Consider the following 18,923-nt stretch of genomic DNA (forward strand, 5'->3'; position numbering starts at 1 on the left):
GACTCTTAAGGGGCTTCCCTGGTGGCTCAGCAGTGAAGAATCCACCTGCAATGCAGGAGCTGCAGAAGACCTGGGTTCCATCCTTGGGTTGGGAAAATCCCCTGGAGGTGGGCATGGCAACCCACTCCAGTATTCTTGCCTGGAAAATCCCCTGGACAGAGAAGACTGGAGTACTACAGTCCATGGGGTCGCAAAGAGTCAGACGCGACTGAAAGTACTTAGCGTGCACATACATTGACGCCTAAAATTTCTTTTTCTTCTCTCAACTGCTTGCATTAGGAGACTTTTCCATACATTCTTATTGCAAAATTTTTCTTTTTAGAACTCTCTAAGGTGCAATTTTCTGTAAAATGATAGTCATAATTCTCAAGTCTGGTATTTTCTGGCGAGGCACATAGGCCTGGTTTCTGCTTTGCCTGTATTGTCCTCTCTTGCTGGAAGAACAACAATAGGCATTCATGTGGGGCCTATGCTGATACAGCATCAAGGCCTATATAAGTGTTTTTGTAGATAGAGGCAGAAATTTTAGTGGCTAAGAGCTTCAGCTGTAAATTCAGATTTGAGATTCAGAAGTTGGGAAACTGTGAACAATGAGAAGGGGAAAAATGGGAATTATTCAAGCTAAAGTGGAAATATGGTCATTTTACTATCATTTTATTTGTAGAATTTTAATAGAATAAATGAGTTTATATTTTAAAAGTGATGCGTTTATACTTATGAAATATTCACTCCACTATTATCATTTTTCCAGTGGTTCTTTGGAAAATAAGTTACTTTCCCATAGGTAGTCATGTTGTCGGAATGGATTTTTTCTTGTCTTTCAGATTTTCCAAAGGGTCAGCTGTGATCAAAATTACATGGGATCACTCAGCAACTACTCCTCTCCCCTAGTCTCCGAATTCCTCCTCATCTGCTTCCCTAACTACCAGAGCTGGCAGCACTGGCTGTCCCTGCCCCTCAGTCTCCTCTTCCTCCTGGCCATGGGGGCCAACGCCACCCTCCTGATCACCATCCGGCTGGAGGCCTCTCTGCACGAGCCCATGTACTACCTGCTTAGCCTCCTCTCCCTGCTGGACATGGTGCTCTGCCTCACCATCATCCCCAAGGTCCTGGCCATCTTCTGGTTTGACAATAAAGCCATCAGTTTCTCAGGCTGCTTCCTCCAGATGTTCATCATGAACAGTTTCCTGACCATGGAGTCCTGCACATTCATGGTCATGGCCTATGACCGCTATGTGGCCATCTGCAACCCTCTGCATTACCCGTCTGTCATCACTAACCAATTTGTAGCTAGGGCTGCCATCTTTGTAGTGGCCCGGAATGGCCTTGTTACTATACCTATCCGCATTCTTTCCTCCCGACTGAGATACTGTGCGGAGAACACCATCAAGAACTGCATCTGCACTAACCTGTCTGTGTCCAAACTCTCCTGTGATGACATCACCTTCAATCGGCTCTACCGGTTTGTGGCAGGCTGGACCCTACTGGGCTCTGACCTCATCCTTATCATTCTCTCGTACTCTTGTATCCTGAAAGCTGTGCTAAAGATCAAGGTTGAGGGAGCTGCTGCTAAGGCCCTGAGCACCTGTGGTTCTCACTTCATCCTCATCCTCTTCTTCAGCACAGTCCTGCTGGTCCTGGTCATCACTAACCTGGCCAGGAAGAGGATTCCCCCAGATGTCCCCATCCTGCTCAACATCCTGCACCACCTCATCCCCCCAGCTCTGAATCCCATTGTTTATGGTATGAGAACCAAGGAGATCAAGCAGGGAATCCAGAAACTGCTCAGGAGGTTATAAGAGGTAAAATGTGAGAGTCCTAATCTTGGGAACAGAAATTGCTAACAGGCAATGATTATCCTGAGGCATAACTGCGGGAATAAGTTTCGATGTTGCTTTCTCCAGTGTTAGAGTTGATTATGAAGATATCCGTAACTTGGTTCCTACTTTCTATTTCACTTACTGGAAACTTAGTCTTTTGCATTCTGGAGTTACCTGAATGTTTCCCCTGGCCTTATCTATGTAAGAGGGACTTATCAAGCCATAGTTACAAGAGCTTAACTAGAGTGATATTATTTTTCAAATAAAGAAAAACTGTTTCTATGAGTTTGCTTCTATTGTGTTTTGTTTGTTGGTCTTACTTTTTAGATTTCATATATAAGTGAAATCATGTAGTATTTGTCCCTTCTCTGTCTGACTTCTTTCACTTAGCATGTCCTCTAGGTCTAATTTTGTTTCAAATGGCAAAATTTTATTCTTTTAAAAAATGCCTGCATAATAGTTAGTTGTTTATATATAACCACATTTTCTTTATCCATTTATGTATAGATGGACATTCAAGCTGCTTCCATATCTGGGCTATTGTAAATAATGCCTCAATGTACATAAGGGTGCATGTATCTTTTTGAATTAGTGTCTTCCTTTTCTTTGGATAAACACCCAGATGTGGAATTTCTGGATCATATGGTAGTTCTATTTTTAGTTTTTTTGAGAGGGACTTGTCAACTTTTGTACATTGTAGATGCAGCAATTTACATTCCCACCAATAGTGCGCAAGGGTCCCCTTTTCTCCACATCCTTGCCAACACCTGATTTTTGGTTACTGTCAGAAGGGATGAGCATTGTGTGTTGTGTGTGTTGCATGCGTGTATGTGTGTGTGTGTGAGGGTAGGAACAGGTGAGATAGATAAAGGGCATTAAGAAATAAAAAATTTCATCTATAAAATAAATGTAGTGCACAGTGTAGGAAATATAGCCAATAGTATTGTAATAACTCTGCGTGGTGACAGATGGTACCTAGACTTACCATGGTGATCATTTTGTAATGTGTAAAAATAGCAAATCACTATGTTGTATACCTAAAACTAATATTGTACTTCAGTTACAAGAAAAAAGAGAAATAAATGTTACTGTAATCATTTTCAATGGTTCTCAGTTTCTTTAATTGCTTAATACTTTGCTATATGTTAGATCTCTTAGTTCCACCTGACACAGTTCAAACTGGTTTGTGCCATGGATGTATCTCTTGTGGTGATGTAGAAGCTGGCTCTGAAACTTCGATTCTTATAGTTGAGTGAATAGAGCTGTCTCCCTTAGTTCTGCCAGATCTCGTTACTTATCTAATGTCATTTCTCTGGAACATGAATGTCTCATAGTTCTTTCCTTCTTTTTAATGAATAAAAGAAAATTAACAATGACTCGTGTGTGTGTGTGTGTGTGTGTGTGTGTGTGTGTGTGTGTGTGTGTGTGTATGGGCATATTTTAAGTGAAAATGAGTATTCTTTTTTCAGATGTACTTTGTCAACTTCTGACTTCATCTTGTCCTACCTGACTTTTCTATCATATTTCAGGTACCATGTGCATTCCCATTCTCTCCTGCTTATCTTCAGTCAGTCAGTTCAGTCGCTCAGTCATATCTGACTCTTGCGATCCCATGAATCGCAGCATGCCAGGCCTCCCTGTCCATCACCATCTCCTGGAGTTCACTCAAACTCATGTCCATCGAGTCGGTGATGCCATCCAGCCATCTCATCCTCTGTTGTCCCCTTCTCCTCCTGCCCCTAATCCCTCCCAGCATCAGAGTCTTTTCCAATGAGTCAACTCTTCCCATGAGGTGGCCAAAGTACTGGAATTTCAGCTTTAGCATCATTCCTTCCAAAGAAATCCCAGGGCTGATCTCCTTCAGAATGGACTGGTTGGATCTCCTTGCAGTCCAAGGGACTCTCAAAGGTCTTCTCCAACACCATAGTTCAAAAGCATCAATTCTTCGGCACTCAGCTTTCTTCACAGTCCAACACTCACATCCATACATGACCACTGGAAAAACCATAGCCTTGACTAGACGGACCTTTGTTGGCAAAGTAATGTCTCTGCTTTTCAATATGCCATCTAGGTTGGTCATAACTTTTCTTCCAAGGAGTAACCGTCTTTTAATTTCATGGCTGCAATCATCATCTGCAGTGACTTTGGAGCCCCCCAAAATAAAGTCTGACACTGTTTCCACTGTTTCCCCATCTATTTCCCATGAAGTGATGGGACCAGATGCCATGATCTTCGTTTTCTGAATGTTGAGATTTAAGCCAACTTTTTCACTCTCCTCTTTCACTTTTATCAAGACGCTTTTGAGTTCCTCTTCACTTTCTGCCATAAGGGTGATGTCATCTGCATATCTGAGGTTATCGATACTTCTCCTGGCAATCTTGATTCCAGCTTGTGCTTCTTCCAGCTCAGCGTTTCTCATGATGTACTCTGCATATAAGTTAAATAAGCAGGGTGGCAATATACAGTCTTGATGTACACCTCTTCCTATTTGGAACCAGTCTGTTGTTCCACATCCAAGCAACATGTCTAACTGTTGCTTCCTGACCTGCATATAGGTTTCTCAAGAGGCAGGTCAGGTGGTCTGTATTCCCATCTCTTTCAGAATTTTCCACAGTTGATTGTGATCCACACAGTCAAAGGCTTTGGCATAGTCAATAAAGCAAAAATAGATGTTTTTCTGGAACTGTCTTGCTTTTTGATGATCCAGTGGATGTTGGCAATTTGATCTCTGGTTCCTCTGCCTTTTCTAAAACCAGCTTGAACATCTGGAAGTTCACTTTACTATTGTGTGAGATGAGTGCAATTGTGCGGTAGCTTGAGCTTTCTTTGGCATTGCCTTTCTTTGGGATTGGAATGAAAAATGACCTTTTCCAGTCCTGTGGCTGCTGCTGAGTTTTCCAAATTTGCTGACATATTGAGTGCAGCACTTTCACAGCATCATCTTTCAGGACTTGAAATAGCTCAACTGGAATTCCATCACCTCTACTAGCTTTGTTCGTAGTGCTGCTTTCTAAGGCCCACTTGACTACACATTCCAGGATGTCTGGCTCTAGGTGAGTGATCGTACCATTGTGATTATCTTGGTCATGAAGATCTTTTTTGTACAGTTCTTCTGTGTATTCTTGCCACCTCTTAATATCTTCTGCTTCTGTTAGGTCCAGACCATTTCTGTCCTTTTTCGAGCCCATCTTTGCTTGAAACGTTCCCTTGGTATCTCTAATTTTCTTGAAGAGATCTCTAGTCTTTCCCATTCTGTTGTTTTCCTCTATTTCTTTGCATTGATCTCTGAGGAAGGCTTTCTTATCTCTTCTTGCTATTCTTTGGAACTCTGAATTCAGATGCTTATATCTTTTCTTTTCTCCTTTGCTTTTTGCTTCTCTTCTTTTCACAGCTATTTGTAAGGCCTTCCCAGACAGCCATTTTGCTTTTTTTTTTTTTTTTTTTAACATTTTTTAAAATGCTTTATTTATTTTTTTTTTTTTAAATTTTAAAATCTTTAATTCTTACATGCATTCCCAAACATGAACCCCCTCCCACCTCCCTCCCCATAACATCTTTCTGGGTCATCCCCATGCACCAGCCCCAAGCATGCTGCATCCTGCGTCAGGCATAGACTGGCGATTCAATTCACATGATAGTATACATGTTAGAATGTCATTCTCCCAAATCTTCCCACCTCTCCTCTCCTCTGAGTCCAAAAGTCCGTTATACACATCTGTGTCTCTTTCCCTGTCTTGCATACAGGGTCGTCATTGCCATCTTCCTAAACTCCATATATATGTGTTAGTATACTGTATTGGTGTTTTTCTTTCTGGCTTACTTCACTCTGTATAATCGGCTCCAGTTTCATCCATCTCATCAGAACTGATTCAAATGAATTCTTTTTAACTGCTGAGTAATACTCCATTGTGTATATGTACCAAAGCTTTCTTATCCATTCATCTGCTGATGGACATCTAGGTTGTTTCCATGTCCTGGCTATTATAAACAGTGCTGCGATGAACATTGGGGTACATGTGTCTCTTTCAATTCTGGTTTCCTCGGTGTGTATGCCCAGAAGTGGGATTGCTGGGTCATAAGGTAGTTCTATTTGCAATTTTTAAGGAATCTCCACACTGTTCTCCATAGTGGCTGTACTAGTTTGCATTCCCACCAACAGTGTAGGAGGGTTCCTTTTCTCCACACCCTCTCCAGCATTTATTGCTTGCAGATTTTTGGATCGCAGCCATTCTGACTGGTGTGAAGTGGTACCTCATTGTGGTTTTGATTTGCATTTCTCTAATAATGAGTGATGTTGAGCATCTTTTCATGTGTTTGTTAGCCATCCGTATGTCTTCTTTGGAGAAATGTCTATTTAGTTCTTTGGCCCATTTTTGATTGGGTCGTTTATTTTTCTGGAGTTGAGCTGCAGAAGTTGCTTGTATATTTTGAGATTAGTTGTTTGTCAGTTGCTTCATTTGCTATTATTTTCTCCCATTCAGAAGGCTGTCTTTTCACCTTGCTTATATTTTCCTTTGTTGTGCAGAAGCTTTTAATTTTAATTAGATCCCATTTGTTTATTTTTGCTTTTATTTCCAGAATTCTGGGAGGTGGATCATAGAGGATCCTGCTGTGATTTATGTCTGAGAGTGTTTTGCCTATGTTCTCCTCTAGGAGTTTTATAGTTTCTGATCTTACATTTAGATCTTTAATCCATTTTGAGTTTATTTTTGTGTGCGGTGTTAGAAAGTGATCTAGTTTCATTCTTTTACAAGTGGTTGACCAGTTTTCCCAGCACCACTTGTTAAAGAGATTGTCTTTACTCCATTGTATATTCTTGCCTCCTTTGTCAAAGATAAGGTGTCCATATGTGTGTGGATTTATCTCTGGGCTTTCTATTTTGTTCCATTGATCTATATGTCTGTCTTTGTGCCAGTACCATACTGTCTTGATGACTGTGGCTTTGTAGTAGAGCCTGAAGTCAGGCAAGTTGATTCCTCCAGTTCCATTCTTCTTTCTCAAGATTGCTTTGGCTATTCGAGGTTTTTGTATTTCCATACAAATCTTGAAATTATTTGTTCTAGTTCTGTGAAAATGTGCCTGGTAGCTTGATAGGGATTGCATTGAATTTGTAAATTGCTTTTGGGTAGTATACTCATTTTCACTATATTGATTCTTCCAATCCATGAACATGGTATATTTCTCCATCTATTAGTGTCCTCTTTGATTTCTTTCATCAGTGTTTTATAGTTTTCTATATATAGGTCTTTAGTTTCTTTAGGTAGATATATTCCTAAGTATTTTATTCTTTTCGTTGCAATGGTGAATGGAATTGTTTCCTTAATTTCTTTTCTACTTTCTCATTATTCGTGTATAGGAATGCAAGGGATTTCTGTGTGTTGATTTTATATCCTGCAACTTTACTATATTCATTGATTAGTTCTAGTAATTTTCTGGTGGAGTCTTTAGGGTTTTCCATGTAGAGGATCATGTCATCTGCAAACAGTGAGAGTTTTACTTCTTCTTTTCCAATTTGGATTCCTTTTATTTCTTTTCTGCTCTGATTGCTGTGGCCAAAACTTCCAGAACTATGTTGAATAGTAGCGGTGAAAGTGGACACCTTGTCTTGTTCCTGACTTTAGGGGAAATGCTTTCAATTTTTCACCATTGAGGATAATGTTTGCTGTGGGTTTGTCATAGATAGCTTTTATTATGTTGAGATATGTTCCTTCTATTCCTGCTTTCTGGAGAGTTTTTATCATAAATGGATGCTGAATTTTGTCAAAGGCCTTCTGCATCTATTGAGATAATCATATGGTTTTTATTTTCAATTTGTTAATGTGGTGAATTACATTGATTGATTTGCGGATATTGAAGAATCCTTGCATCCCTGGGATAAAGCCCACTTGGTCGTGGTGTATGATCTTTTTAATGTGTTGTTGGATTCTGATTGCTAGAATTTTGTTGAGGATTTTTGCATCTATGTTCATCAGAGATATTGGCCTGTAGTTTTCTTTTTTGTGACATCTTTGTCAGGTTTTGGTATTAGGGTGATGGTGGCCTCATAGAATGAGTTTGGAAGTTTACCTTCCTCTGCAATTTCTGGAAGAGTTTGAGTAGGATAGGTGTTAGCTCTTCTCGAAATTTTGGTAGAATTCAGCTGTGAAGCCATCTGGACCTGGGCTTTTGTTTGCTGGAAGATTTCTGATTACAGTATCAATTTCCGTGCTTGTGATGGGTCTGTTAAGATTTTCGATTTCTTCCTGGTTCAGTTTTGGAAAATTGTACTTTTCTAAGAATTTGTCCATTTCTTCCACGTTGTCCATTTTATTGGCATACAACTGCTGATAGTAGTCTCTTATGATCCTTTGTATTTCTGTGTTGTCTGTTGTGATCTCTCCATTTTCATTTCTAATTTTATTGATTTGATTTTTCTCTCTTTGCTTCTTGATGAGTCTGGCTAATGGTTTGTCAGCCATTTTGCTTTTTTTCATTTCTTTTCCATGCGGATGGTCTGGATCCCTGTCTCCTGTACATTGTCATGAACCTTTGCCATAGTCCATCAGGCACTCTATCTATTAGCTCTAGTTCCTTAAATCTATTTCTCACTTCCACTGTATAATCATAAGGGATTTGATTGAGGTCATACCTGAATGGTCTAGTGGTTTTCCCTACTCTCTTCAATTAAAGTCTGAATTTGGCAATAAGGGAGTTCATGATCTGAGCCACAATCAGCTCCTGGTCTTGTTTTTGTTGACTGTATAGAGCTTCTCCATCTTTGGCTGCAAAAAATATAATCAATCTGATTTGGTGTTGACCATCTGGTGATGTCCATGTGTAGAGTCTTTTCTTGTGTTGTTGGAAGAGGGTGTTTGCTATGACCCGTGCATTCTCTTGGCAAAAGTCTATTAGTCTTTGCCCTGCTTCATTCTGCATTTCAAGGCCAAATTTGCCTGTTACTCCAGGTGTTTTTTGACCTCCTACTTTTGCATTCCAGTCCCCTATAATGAAAAGGACATCTGTTTTGGGTGTTAGTTCTCAAAGGTCTTGTAGGTCTTCATAGAACTGTTTAACTTCAGCTTCTTCAGCATTACTGGTTGGGGCATAGACTTGGATTACTTTCATATGAATGGTTTGCCTTGGAAACAAACAGAGATCATTCTTTCCTTTTTGAGATTGCATCCAAGAACTGCATTTCGGACTTTTGTTGACCATGGTGGCTACTCCATTTCTTCTAACGGATTCCTGCCCACAGTAGTAGATATAATGGTCATCTGAGTTAAATTCACCCATTCCAGTCCATTTTAGTTCACTGATTCCTAGGTTGTCAATGTTCATTCTTGCCATCTCCTGTTTGACCACTTCCAATTTGCCTTGATTCATGGACCTAACATTCCAGGCTCCTATGCAATATTGCTCTTTACAGCATCAGACCTTGCTTCTCTCACCAGTCACATTCACAACTGGCTATTTTTTGTTTGTTTGCTTGTTTGTTTTGGCTCCCTCCCTTCATTCTTTCTGGAGTTATTTCTCCACTAATCTCTAGTAGCATATTGGGCACCTACTGACCTAGGGAGTTCCTCTTTCAGTATCCTATCATTTTGCTTTTTCATACTGTTCATGGGGTTCTCAAGGCAAGAATACTGAAGTAGTTTGCCATTCCCTTCTCCAGTGGACCACCTTCTGTCAGACCTCTCCACCATGACCCACCCGTCTTGGGTGGCCCCACAGGGCATGGCTTAGTTTCATTGAGTTGAACAAGGCTGTGGTCCTAGTGTGATTAGACCTGCTTATCTTAGATATATAGTTAAATTGACTTTCTCATTCTACTTTCAGCCTTGTTGTGTCAATTCTTATATCCTGTCCTGGTGCTACCTTGTCTTCCCATAGAATTCAGACTTACAAATTAGTGGATTAATTGAACAAAGATAAGTGGATTTTACTCTTTGCAATTCCTTCCATGATCACCCTAAAAATAGTGGAGATTCAGATTTTGGTCAGTAGTCCTAGGATTAATTTGCTCCTTTTTGTGACCATACCCCTTTTTGAACAGTCCAGTATTCTTGCCTGGAGAATCCCATGGACAAGGGAGCCTGGTGGGCTGCTGTCCATAGGGTCGCACAGATTCAGACACGACTGAAGTGACTTAGCATGCACGCATGCATTGGAGAAGGAAATGGCAACCCACTCCAGTATTCTTGCCCAGAGAATCCCAGGGACAGGGCAGCCTGGTAGGCTGCCGTCTATGGAGTTGCACAGAGTCAGACACGACTGAAGTGACTTAGCAGCAGCAGCAGCAGCAGCAGCAGCAGCAGCAGCAGCAGCAGCAGCAGCAGCAGTATATGTTATTTTATAAATCATTTGAGGATATTCTCTAGTATAGCTGGTCTATGATGAAGCTGTGTGCTCAGTGGCTCAGTAATGTCCAACTCATTGCAACTCTGTGGACTATAGCCTGCAAGGCTTCTCTGTCCATGAAATTTTATAGACAAGAATACTGGAGTGGGTTGCCATTTCCTACTCCAGGGTATACTTCCCACCCAGGGGTCAAACCCACATTTGCTGTGTCTCCTGCATTGGCAGGGGTGTTCTTTTACCACTGAGCCACCTGGGAAGCCCATGATGAAGTTAGTCATTCTTTAAAAAATTATTAAATAATTTACTTCCATGGTATTGTCTTTCATCAAAACAATAGCTTTAAACTGCTCTCTCTTCTCTGTTTCACAATTCCCAAAACTAATTCTAACCCAGTACAAAACTTCTCAAGTGCTCTCCTATATGACCACTTTTCCAGTTGTTCCGTGCTCATTATTTTCAGGATATGTCCTTCTACGTGTGCTTACAGATTTACTACACATCCCTACAATTATTCACCTTACTATTGCTGCTTCATTTTTTGGGTGAAATTTTGTGAAACTAGGGAATAGAAAGTTTCTATTTATCCATATATTTGTTTTTACTTAAGTGACATATTTTTTCCTGTGTAAAGATATTTCTAGGTTCAAGAGGGAGGGGATATATGTATACCTATGGCTGATTCATGTTGAGGTTTGACAGAAAACAACAAAATTCTGTAAAGAAATTATCCTTCAATTAAAATATAAATAAATTAAAAAAGATATTTATAAAATTTAATAACTAAAAATTAATAGTTTCCCTCATGGCTCAAATGGTAAACAATCTGCTTTTAATGCAGGAGACCTGGGTTAGGTCTCTGGGGTGGGAGGATTCCCTAGAAGAGGGCATGGCTACCCACTCCAGTATTCTTGCCTGGAGAATTACATGGACAGAGGAGCATGGCAGGTTATACAGTCCATGGGGTTGCCAAGAGTCAGACATGACTGAGCCACTAACACTTTCACTCAATAGTAAAATAAATCATCATAAAGTACTTATTTAAAAAAACAGTTTTTCTAGAATGTAGCTAATATGTAGGAAGAAGTCATTTCTTATCTAATGACATTTGTCTTTTTAAAGGATCTCTTAAATACATCTTCCAAGTCTCTGAGTGATACTTCTTTCCATCACCAATAGTATCTCAGTTTATGTAACTCTCAGACATCTCAAGAGAAAATGTAAGCTGGTCACTGATTTCTCATTTCATCTGAGTTTAAATGCAAAATTCTCTCTTTTTATACTGAAAGTGTGTGTGTATCTGCAGGGAGGCAGGAACCCAAGGGAGCAGTATTCTTAAACCAACTCTTCACGTTTCCAGCTGCATAACAGTGACTGTTATAGACACAGCATCTTCATCTGGGTAAAGCCAGGGTGGGAGGCCAAGTGGAGGAGTCACACATTGTCTGAAAGCAGCTGGGTTGTCGAACGGTTACTATTATTTGGCACAGACTCTCTCTGTAAGTATTTTTGGGAACAGTACATTGGAAAGCCAAGCATAAGTGACACTTGCAGTTTGGTCCTCAACTTTACTTACTGTCTACTTCAGAGAATGTTATTATAGCTGCAGCTGTTAGTATGTGAAGACCCTGAAGATCACTGATATCAGAAGAGCATGAGCACATTAGATTGTGGGTCAACTGAGCTCATGGAAGTTTGGACTGGGAGTCTGACTAGAGAGTAGTCCTTCTTGAATTATTAGAGGCATATTGTTAACGTCTGAATTTGTGCCAACTGCCATGAAGAAAAAACATAGATATCAATTAGGTCTACCTGGTCCATTGTATCATTTAAAGTTTGTGTTTCTTTGCTAATTTTCTGTAGGGATAAATCTACCTAAAGAAACAAAATGCCTATATATAGAAAACTATAAAACACTGATGAAAGAAACAAAAGATGACACAAATAGATGGAGAAATATACCATGTTCATGGATTGGAAGAATCAATATAGTGAAAATGAGTATACCATCTAAAGCAATCCATAGATTCAGTGCAATCCGTATCAAGCTACCAACGGTATTTTCACAGAACTAGAACAAATAATTTCACAATTTGTATGGAAACACAAAAAACCTTGACTAGCCAATGCAATCTTGAGAAAGAATAATGGAACTGGAGGAATCAACCTACCTGACTTCAGGCTCTACTACAAAGCTACAGTCATCAAGACAGTATGGTACTGGCACAAAGACAGAAATATAGATCAATGGAACAAAATAGAAATCCCAGAGATAAATCCATGCACCTATGGACACCTTATCTTTGATAAAGGAGGCGAGAATATACAATGGAGTAGAGACAATCTCATTAACAAATGGTGCTGGGAAAATTGGTCAACCACCTGTAAAAGAATGAAACTAGAACACTTTCTAGCAGCAAATACAAAAATAAACTCAAAATGGATTAAAGAGCTAAGTGTAAGACCAGAAACTATAAAACTCCTAGAGGAGAATATAGGCAAAACACTCTCTGACTTAAATCACAGCAGGATTTTCTATGACCCACCTCCCAGAGTAGTGGATATAAAAGCAAAAATAAACAAATGGGACCTAATTAAACTTAAAAACTTTTGCACAATGAAGGAAACTATAAGCAAGGTGAAAAGACAGCCTTCAGAATGGGAGAAAATAATAGCAAACGAAGCAACTGACAAAGAATTAATCTCAAAAATATACAAGCAGCTCAATATCAGAAAAATAAGCGACCCAATCAAAAAATGGACCAAAACACTAAACAGACATTTCTCCAAAAAAGACATACAAACGACTAACAAACACACGAAAAGTTGCTCAACATCACTCATTATCAGAGAAATGCAAATCAAAACCACAATGAGGTAACATCTCAAGCCAGTCAGAATGGCTGCTATCAAAAAGTCTACAAACAATAAATGCTGGAGAGGGTGAGGAGAAAAGGAAACCTAACCCACTGTTGGTGGGAATGCAAACAAGTACAGCCACTATGGAGAACAGTGTGGAGATTCCTTAAAAAACTGGAAATAGAACTGCCATATGACCCAGCAATCCCACTGCTGAGCATACACATTGAGGAAACCAGAATTGAAAGAGACACGTGTACCCCAATGTTCATTGCAGAACTGTTTACAAAAGCTAAGACATGGAAGCAACCTAGATGTCCATCAGCAGATGAATGGATAAGAAAGCTGTGGTACATATACACAATGGAATATTACTCAGCTATTAAAAAGAACTCATTTGAATCAGTTTTAATGAGGTGGATGAAACTGGAGCTGAGTATACAAAGTGAAGTAAGTCAGAAAGAAAAACACCAGTTCAGTATATTAACGCACATGTATGGAATTTTGAAAGATGGTAATGATGATCCTATATGCAAGACAGCAAAAGAGACACAGATTTAAAGAACAGACTTTTGGACTCTGTGGGAGAAGGCGAGGGTGGGATGATTTGAGAGAATAGAATTGAAACACGTATATTGCCATAAGTAAAATATATCATCAATCCAAGTTTGATACATGAAACAGGGCACTCAAATCTGGTGCACTGGTACAACCCTGAGGGATGGGATGGGGAGGGAGGTGGAGAGGGGTTCAGGATGGGGGACACATGTACACTCATGGCTGATTCATCTCAGTATATGGCAAAATCCACCACAATATTGTAAAGTAATTAGCCTCCAATTAAAATAAATAAATTAATTAAAAAAATTGTCCCTGATCCTAATGACCTAAATGAACCACCAGGAGAGGTGGCTAAGAACTGTAGGTCCAGGAAGAGAGACAAAACCATTAAAAAAACCTAGAGAATTCCCAGAGAGTCCATGGGAGGAAGATAATTTTCAAATAGGGAGAGTAGAGATTGGTCAGAATGGGAGAAATAATCAGTTTGGTGTCTAAAGCTGAGCAGAGCTTCCCTGCAGATGGACCTACAAAGTTGGTAACTCTGCAGACTATCCTCTGTGCGTCAGGCAACCTGTGCATCAACAAACTCTCCAGGTGATTCTGACGCACACTAGTATTGAGGAACTGCTGGTCTAGATAAAAGAGAGTCCTGATGAGATGCCCATACTACAGGGTCAAGAAAAATAAACATCTCCAAACCTTGATAGGGAGATTTAGTGTGTGTGTGCTCCGAAATCCATCTATTGCTTCAGGAGAGAGAACAGCCCAACCTGGAAACTACTTTACCAGCAGGATCCTGGATGGTTAAGAAGATACTCTAAAGGAATTGACCCTTCTGTCAGTGAGCTTTTATTCTGGGGCATGTTTAAGTATTCCTCAGTTCTTCCCTTTTCTTAGAACCTCATTTCTTTAATTTTTCTTCTTTTTTCAGGAAATGATAAACAATTTGTTTGTTTTAAGCAGTTACTTACCAAAGACTCATGCAAATAAGACACTGCACAGCTGTCTTTTGTATTTATTGTTCTCTTTCTCCTCTCAGCACTAAAATATTTACCCATTTTGTTTTGTTCAGATTTTTAATGAGTGTTAAGCAACAGTGCCCGTGGTTAATGGTAGAGCAAGATGTGGAGATAGTATTAATAAGTTAAATGAGTGCAAGGTGTTATGATGCTTTCAACAGTCTATCAGTCTCCTATCTTAATAGTACTTATTGAGTGCTTACTGTGTTACCAGATATGTGGTATTTTTATTTGTGCTATAATAAAGAGATAAGATTCCACTGCTGGCAGATGGAACAGAGTTTTTGGAAGACAAATAGGAAATGTGAAGGAATATGAGAAAGTTTTATTAATGCTTTAATAGTAGCATGCTCAGGATGTTTAAGGGTCACAGAGAACAAGAAGTGGAAGAAGCATTTAATTATGTATATATATGTGCAAAGAGTAACAAGAAAAACATTGTTTTTTTCTTAAATTTCTAAGAGGTGTAACTCATGGCACAGATAGAATGAGGCAAACAGAAGCTATTTATTTAAGGGCAAGAGAGTTAATTCTAGGAGAAGGATATGATATGTGCTAAAACACGGAGGTGAGACAAAACAAAACATGCTCTATAAGGGGCTGTGTCTATACGTGTGGAGTTGGAGCATACTCATGTGAAGGGAGTTATTCTTGCTTTGTAAAGTCATGAATGCTAAGGAAAATGTTTTAACAAAGAGTGATTTTATCCAATTTAAATTTTAGACAGATTTTATGTCAATAGAATTATGGAGAAACTTGATGGCCTAGAATGAAGGCAGATAAATCAGTCAGGGGATTACTAATGTAACAATCAAACCCTGAATTCATATCTCTTTTCTTTCAGTCAGTTTCAGGCTTACCTGCCAGCCATGGTGTTATCTCTCAACCACACAGGGACCCAGGTGACTGAATTCCTGATGATCTGCTTTCCAGGAATGCAGGATACCCAGCACTGGCTGTCTCTAGTCCTGGCTCCTCTCCTAGTTTTGGCCCTTGGGGCCAACTTTCTGTTATTACTTGCCATCTGGCAGGAGGCATCTCTGCATGAGCCCATGTACTACCTGCTTGCCATCCTTTCTGTGCTGGATGTCATCCTCTGCCTCACAGTCATCCCTAAGGTCAGACCCTCCCTGGATTTACTCCTGGGTATTCAATCATCTTTCTCTAAACACTACCTTGCTTTGCAGATGTAAATACTCTTGTAAAATTTTCAATGAGTTGCCAACAGTATCATACTAGGTCTATCACAGCTTCCAGATATGTCTCCTCTCATTCTCAATGCCTATGATTTTTAAGGTTTCACATTTTTTTTCAAACTGAGAAGCCCTCTCTCAATGTCTGAGTCAGTGATAGTCCAAGTTTTGACTTTCTCTTTACTTCTAAGGAGATTCTCCTTGACTCTGAATCACCCCACCCTTATATTCAAGGGCTCAAGACTTTTCTTTCTAAAACGTAACTAGGGACTTCCCTGGCAGTCCAGTGCTTATGACTTCACCTCCCAGTGCAGATGGTGTGGGTTCAATACCTGCTGGGGGAGCTAAGATCCCATGTGCCTCAAGGCCAAGAAACCAAAACATAAAACAGAAGCAATATTGTAACAATACTTATTGTTCAATAAAGACTTCAAAACTGATCAACATTTAAAAAACTTAAAAAATGTAACTAGATGTATATTTATGTCATATACTGAGGTAGGAGGCGTAATTGGAAGATGTTTCTTATGTATAAGGAGAGGTTGGAGGGTGTCCAAATATAAGTATTAGGCTTATTGGATTTGACGTCCTTGTGATACATTTAGATGAGCAGATGTGTCCATATGAAGTTTGGGTAAGAACTATAGAGATCAAGAGAAGACAGACTAGAAATAAATTTTTTTAAACAAAATGGTGTGATCTATAGTTGAAAAGTGTATAAATCGGGCTCTGGAAGTTGGGATGCATGTAGAAGGTATTTAGAATTAGGACACTGTCCCCATTAGGATTATGAGACTGTGGTTTGGGGATATGAGTGGTTGAAGCCATCAAAGGATTATCCAAGGGTTAGGTACCCTAGGGTGGGAGTGAATGTACTGCTTTTGAAAATAATAATTCTGGCAGGTCCTGCTCATCTTTTGGTTCGACATGAAGCCCATCAGCTTTATGGGCTGCTTCCTGCAGATGTTCATCATGAATACATTCCTTCCCATGGAGTCCTCCACCTTTCTGGTCATGGCTTATGACCGCTACGTGGCCATCTGCCACCCATTGCGCTACCCATCCATTATCACGGAACAGTTTGTCGTAAATGCGGCCATCTTCATCATCTTCCGCAATTTGCTGGCCACGCTGCCTACACCAGTTCTGGCTGCGAGACTCAATTACTGTGCCAGCAATGTAGTGGAAAACTGTATCTGTGCCAACATTTCTGTAGCAAAGCTCTCCTGTGGAGACATTCACCTAAATAAGCTCTACCAATTTGTGAGTGTTTGGTGCCTACTGGGTTCTGATCTGATCCTTATCTTGCTATCCTACTGCTTCATCTTGAGTGCTGTTATGCATTTGCAGTCAGGAGGTGCATCCACCAAAGCCTTGAGTACTTGTGGTTCCCATCTCATTCTTATACTTTTCTTCTATACATTGCTGCTAGTCTTCATCTTCACAAATAAGGCAGGGAAAAAAGTGTCCCCAGAGGTACCCATTCTTCTCAATGTCTTGCACCATCTCATCCCACCAGCCCTGAACCCCATTGTTTATGGAGTACGAACCCAGGAAATCAAGCAAGGGATTATCAAGCTATTCAAGTACCAGTTCTGAGAGATGTGAGTCAAAGATCAAGGATTATGGAAATTTGAGTGTGTCAGTGATGGTTTCAACTGAAGACCACAAGGAACACCATGTAACATCCGTGCTGCTACCCTTATCTTTTATTTAAACCTTCCTCAACCACTATCACAATATTTACTCTCAGTAACCCTTTCCTGAAACCCTCATTGAATATATGGTTTGGTATCCATTATTTTCTTCATTCTGACCTCTTGCCATTGTGATAGCTCAATTACTCATTCATTAAATAAATATTTAGTGCCTTCCACATACTACTCAGTCTTTACATTCCATATCCCTTCACATGTAATTTCCAGAGCAGGGATGGAACAGTGCTTCCAATAGAACATGAGGAGTATGGGCAGGACTGGAAAAACCAATGAGGAGTTTACTTCAATAATCCAGGTAGGAAATGATAATGATTTGAACTAAGGTGAAAATTGAAGTTATGGGTCACAAGATTTACTGAGAGTCCATAAGGAGGTTATAAAAGATTGAGAGGAATAAAAGATGACACCAAAGTTTTTTTGCAAGAACAATTGGAAAAGCAGAATTGCCATCAATGGCAGAGCTTTTTTTTTTTTTTTACATATGCTATCAGAAGTTTGGCTTTAAAGACTGAACCCTATTTCCATACCAAATTTCTCCAAAAGACTACTTTTGAAAAGATCTCCAGTATTCTGACAGGCCTACAACGATAGTCACCTTCCCATAGTCAATCTTCCTTTGTTTGTTTGGAGCCAGAAGTTCTGCTACTTGTGAACAGGTCTTCCCTGTCATCTCTGCCTTATCCTCCCCATGGCTGTATCCCCCCCTAGGACTTCCACTACTTCTTAGACTTCTGCTTTTTCTTTGCTTAGTACTCTGTACTAATTGCTCCAACTAACTGGAACAGTATTCTCCTTACGTTCAAATGATGAACTTTTCAACATTCATAATCTCAATTCAAAGACCACCTATACAGGGAATACTTCCTTAATAGTTACATCCAAGGTAGCATACTTCTCATAGATCATGCTAACATGTTGTATTACCTTTTTTCTTTATAGCACTTATTTTCTGAATTTATTTATTTCTTTAATTTCCCTGTAAATATACTTAGATTTAAGTCTCTTTTGCTCATGACCTTATCCTCAAATCCTAGATCCTGATACATCTGACAATATTTCAGGTGTTGAATACATAGATAAGGGAACAACTAATCTCAAAATTTGGTGTGTATGGTCACTGTCATGTTCTGGAAACATTCTGAAATATATGCTTAGATCAATCTCCAGTGTCAGTTGGCATGTCCTCCAAGACAGGGGTCCCCAACCTCTGAGATCCAATGTCTGATGATCTGAGGTAAAGCTGATATAAATATAATAGAAATAAAGTGCAAAATAAATATAATGTACCTACATCATTCTGAAACCATCTCCTATCCCTTAGCCATGGAAAAATTGTCTTCCACAAAACCAGTTCCTGGTGCCAAAAAGGTTAGGGACTGATGCTCTAAGATATCCATTTGATACATATATCAGTATAGG

At 39.6% G+C, this 18,923-nt stretch overlaps 2 protein-coding genes across 2 annotated transcripts; both read left to right on the forward strand.

The window, feature by feature from the left end:
• Positions 1-857: 857 nt before the first annotated feature.
• LOC101119931 (olfactory receptor 56A4-like) lies at positions 858-2,036 on the forward strand. The gene has a single exon (XM_004016218.5). It carries the CDS (start codon positions 858-860, stop codon positions 1,797-1,799), a length of 942 nt encoding a protein of 313 aa, XP_004016267.3. The 3' UTR covers positions 1,800-2,036.
• A 13,426-nt stretch (positions 2,037-15,462) lies between these two features.
• Positions 15,463-17,385, forward strand: LOC101113790 (olfactory receptor 56A4-like). Its single transcript, XM_004016628.3, has 2 exons — positions 15,463-15,711; positions 16,690-17,385. Exons 1-2 carry the CDS (start codon positions 15,463-15,465, stop codon positions 17,383-17,385), a joined length of 945 nt encoding a protein of 314 aa, XP_004016677.2.
• Positions 17,386-18,923: the final 1,538 nt, after the last annotated feature.

This window comes from Ovis aries, chromosome 15 (genome assembly GCF_016772045.2).
Source record: "Ovis aries strain OAR_USU_Benz2616 breed Rambouillet chromosome 15, ARS-UI_Ramb_v3.0, whole genome shotgun sequence".
In the NCBI taxonomy this organism is placed as follows: Eukaryota; Metazoa; Chordata; class Mammalia; order Artiodactyla; family Bovidae; genus Ovis; species Ovis aries.

Coding starts and splice junctions, on each gene's coding strand:
- LOC101119931 (XM_004016218.5), top strand. CDS start 858: ATGGGATCACTCAGCAACTACTCCTCTCCCCTAGTCTCCGAATTCCTC.
- LOC101113790 (XM_004016628.3), top strand. CDS start 15,463: ATGGTGTTATCTCTCAACCACACAGGGACCCAGGTGACTGAATTCCTG. Junction 15,712..16,689: donor GCCTCACAGTCATCCCTAAG/GTCAGACCCTCC, acceptor TAATTCTGGCAG/GTCCTGCTCATCTTTTGGTT.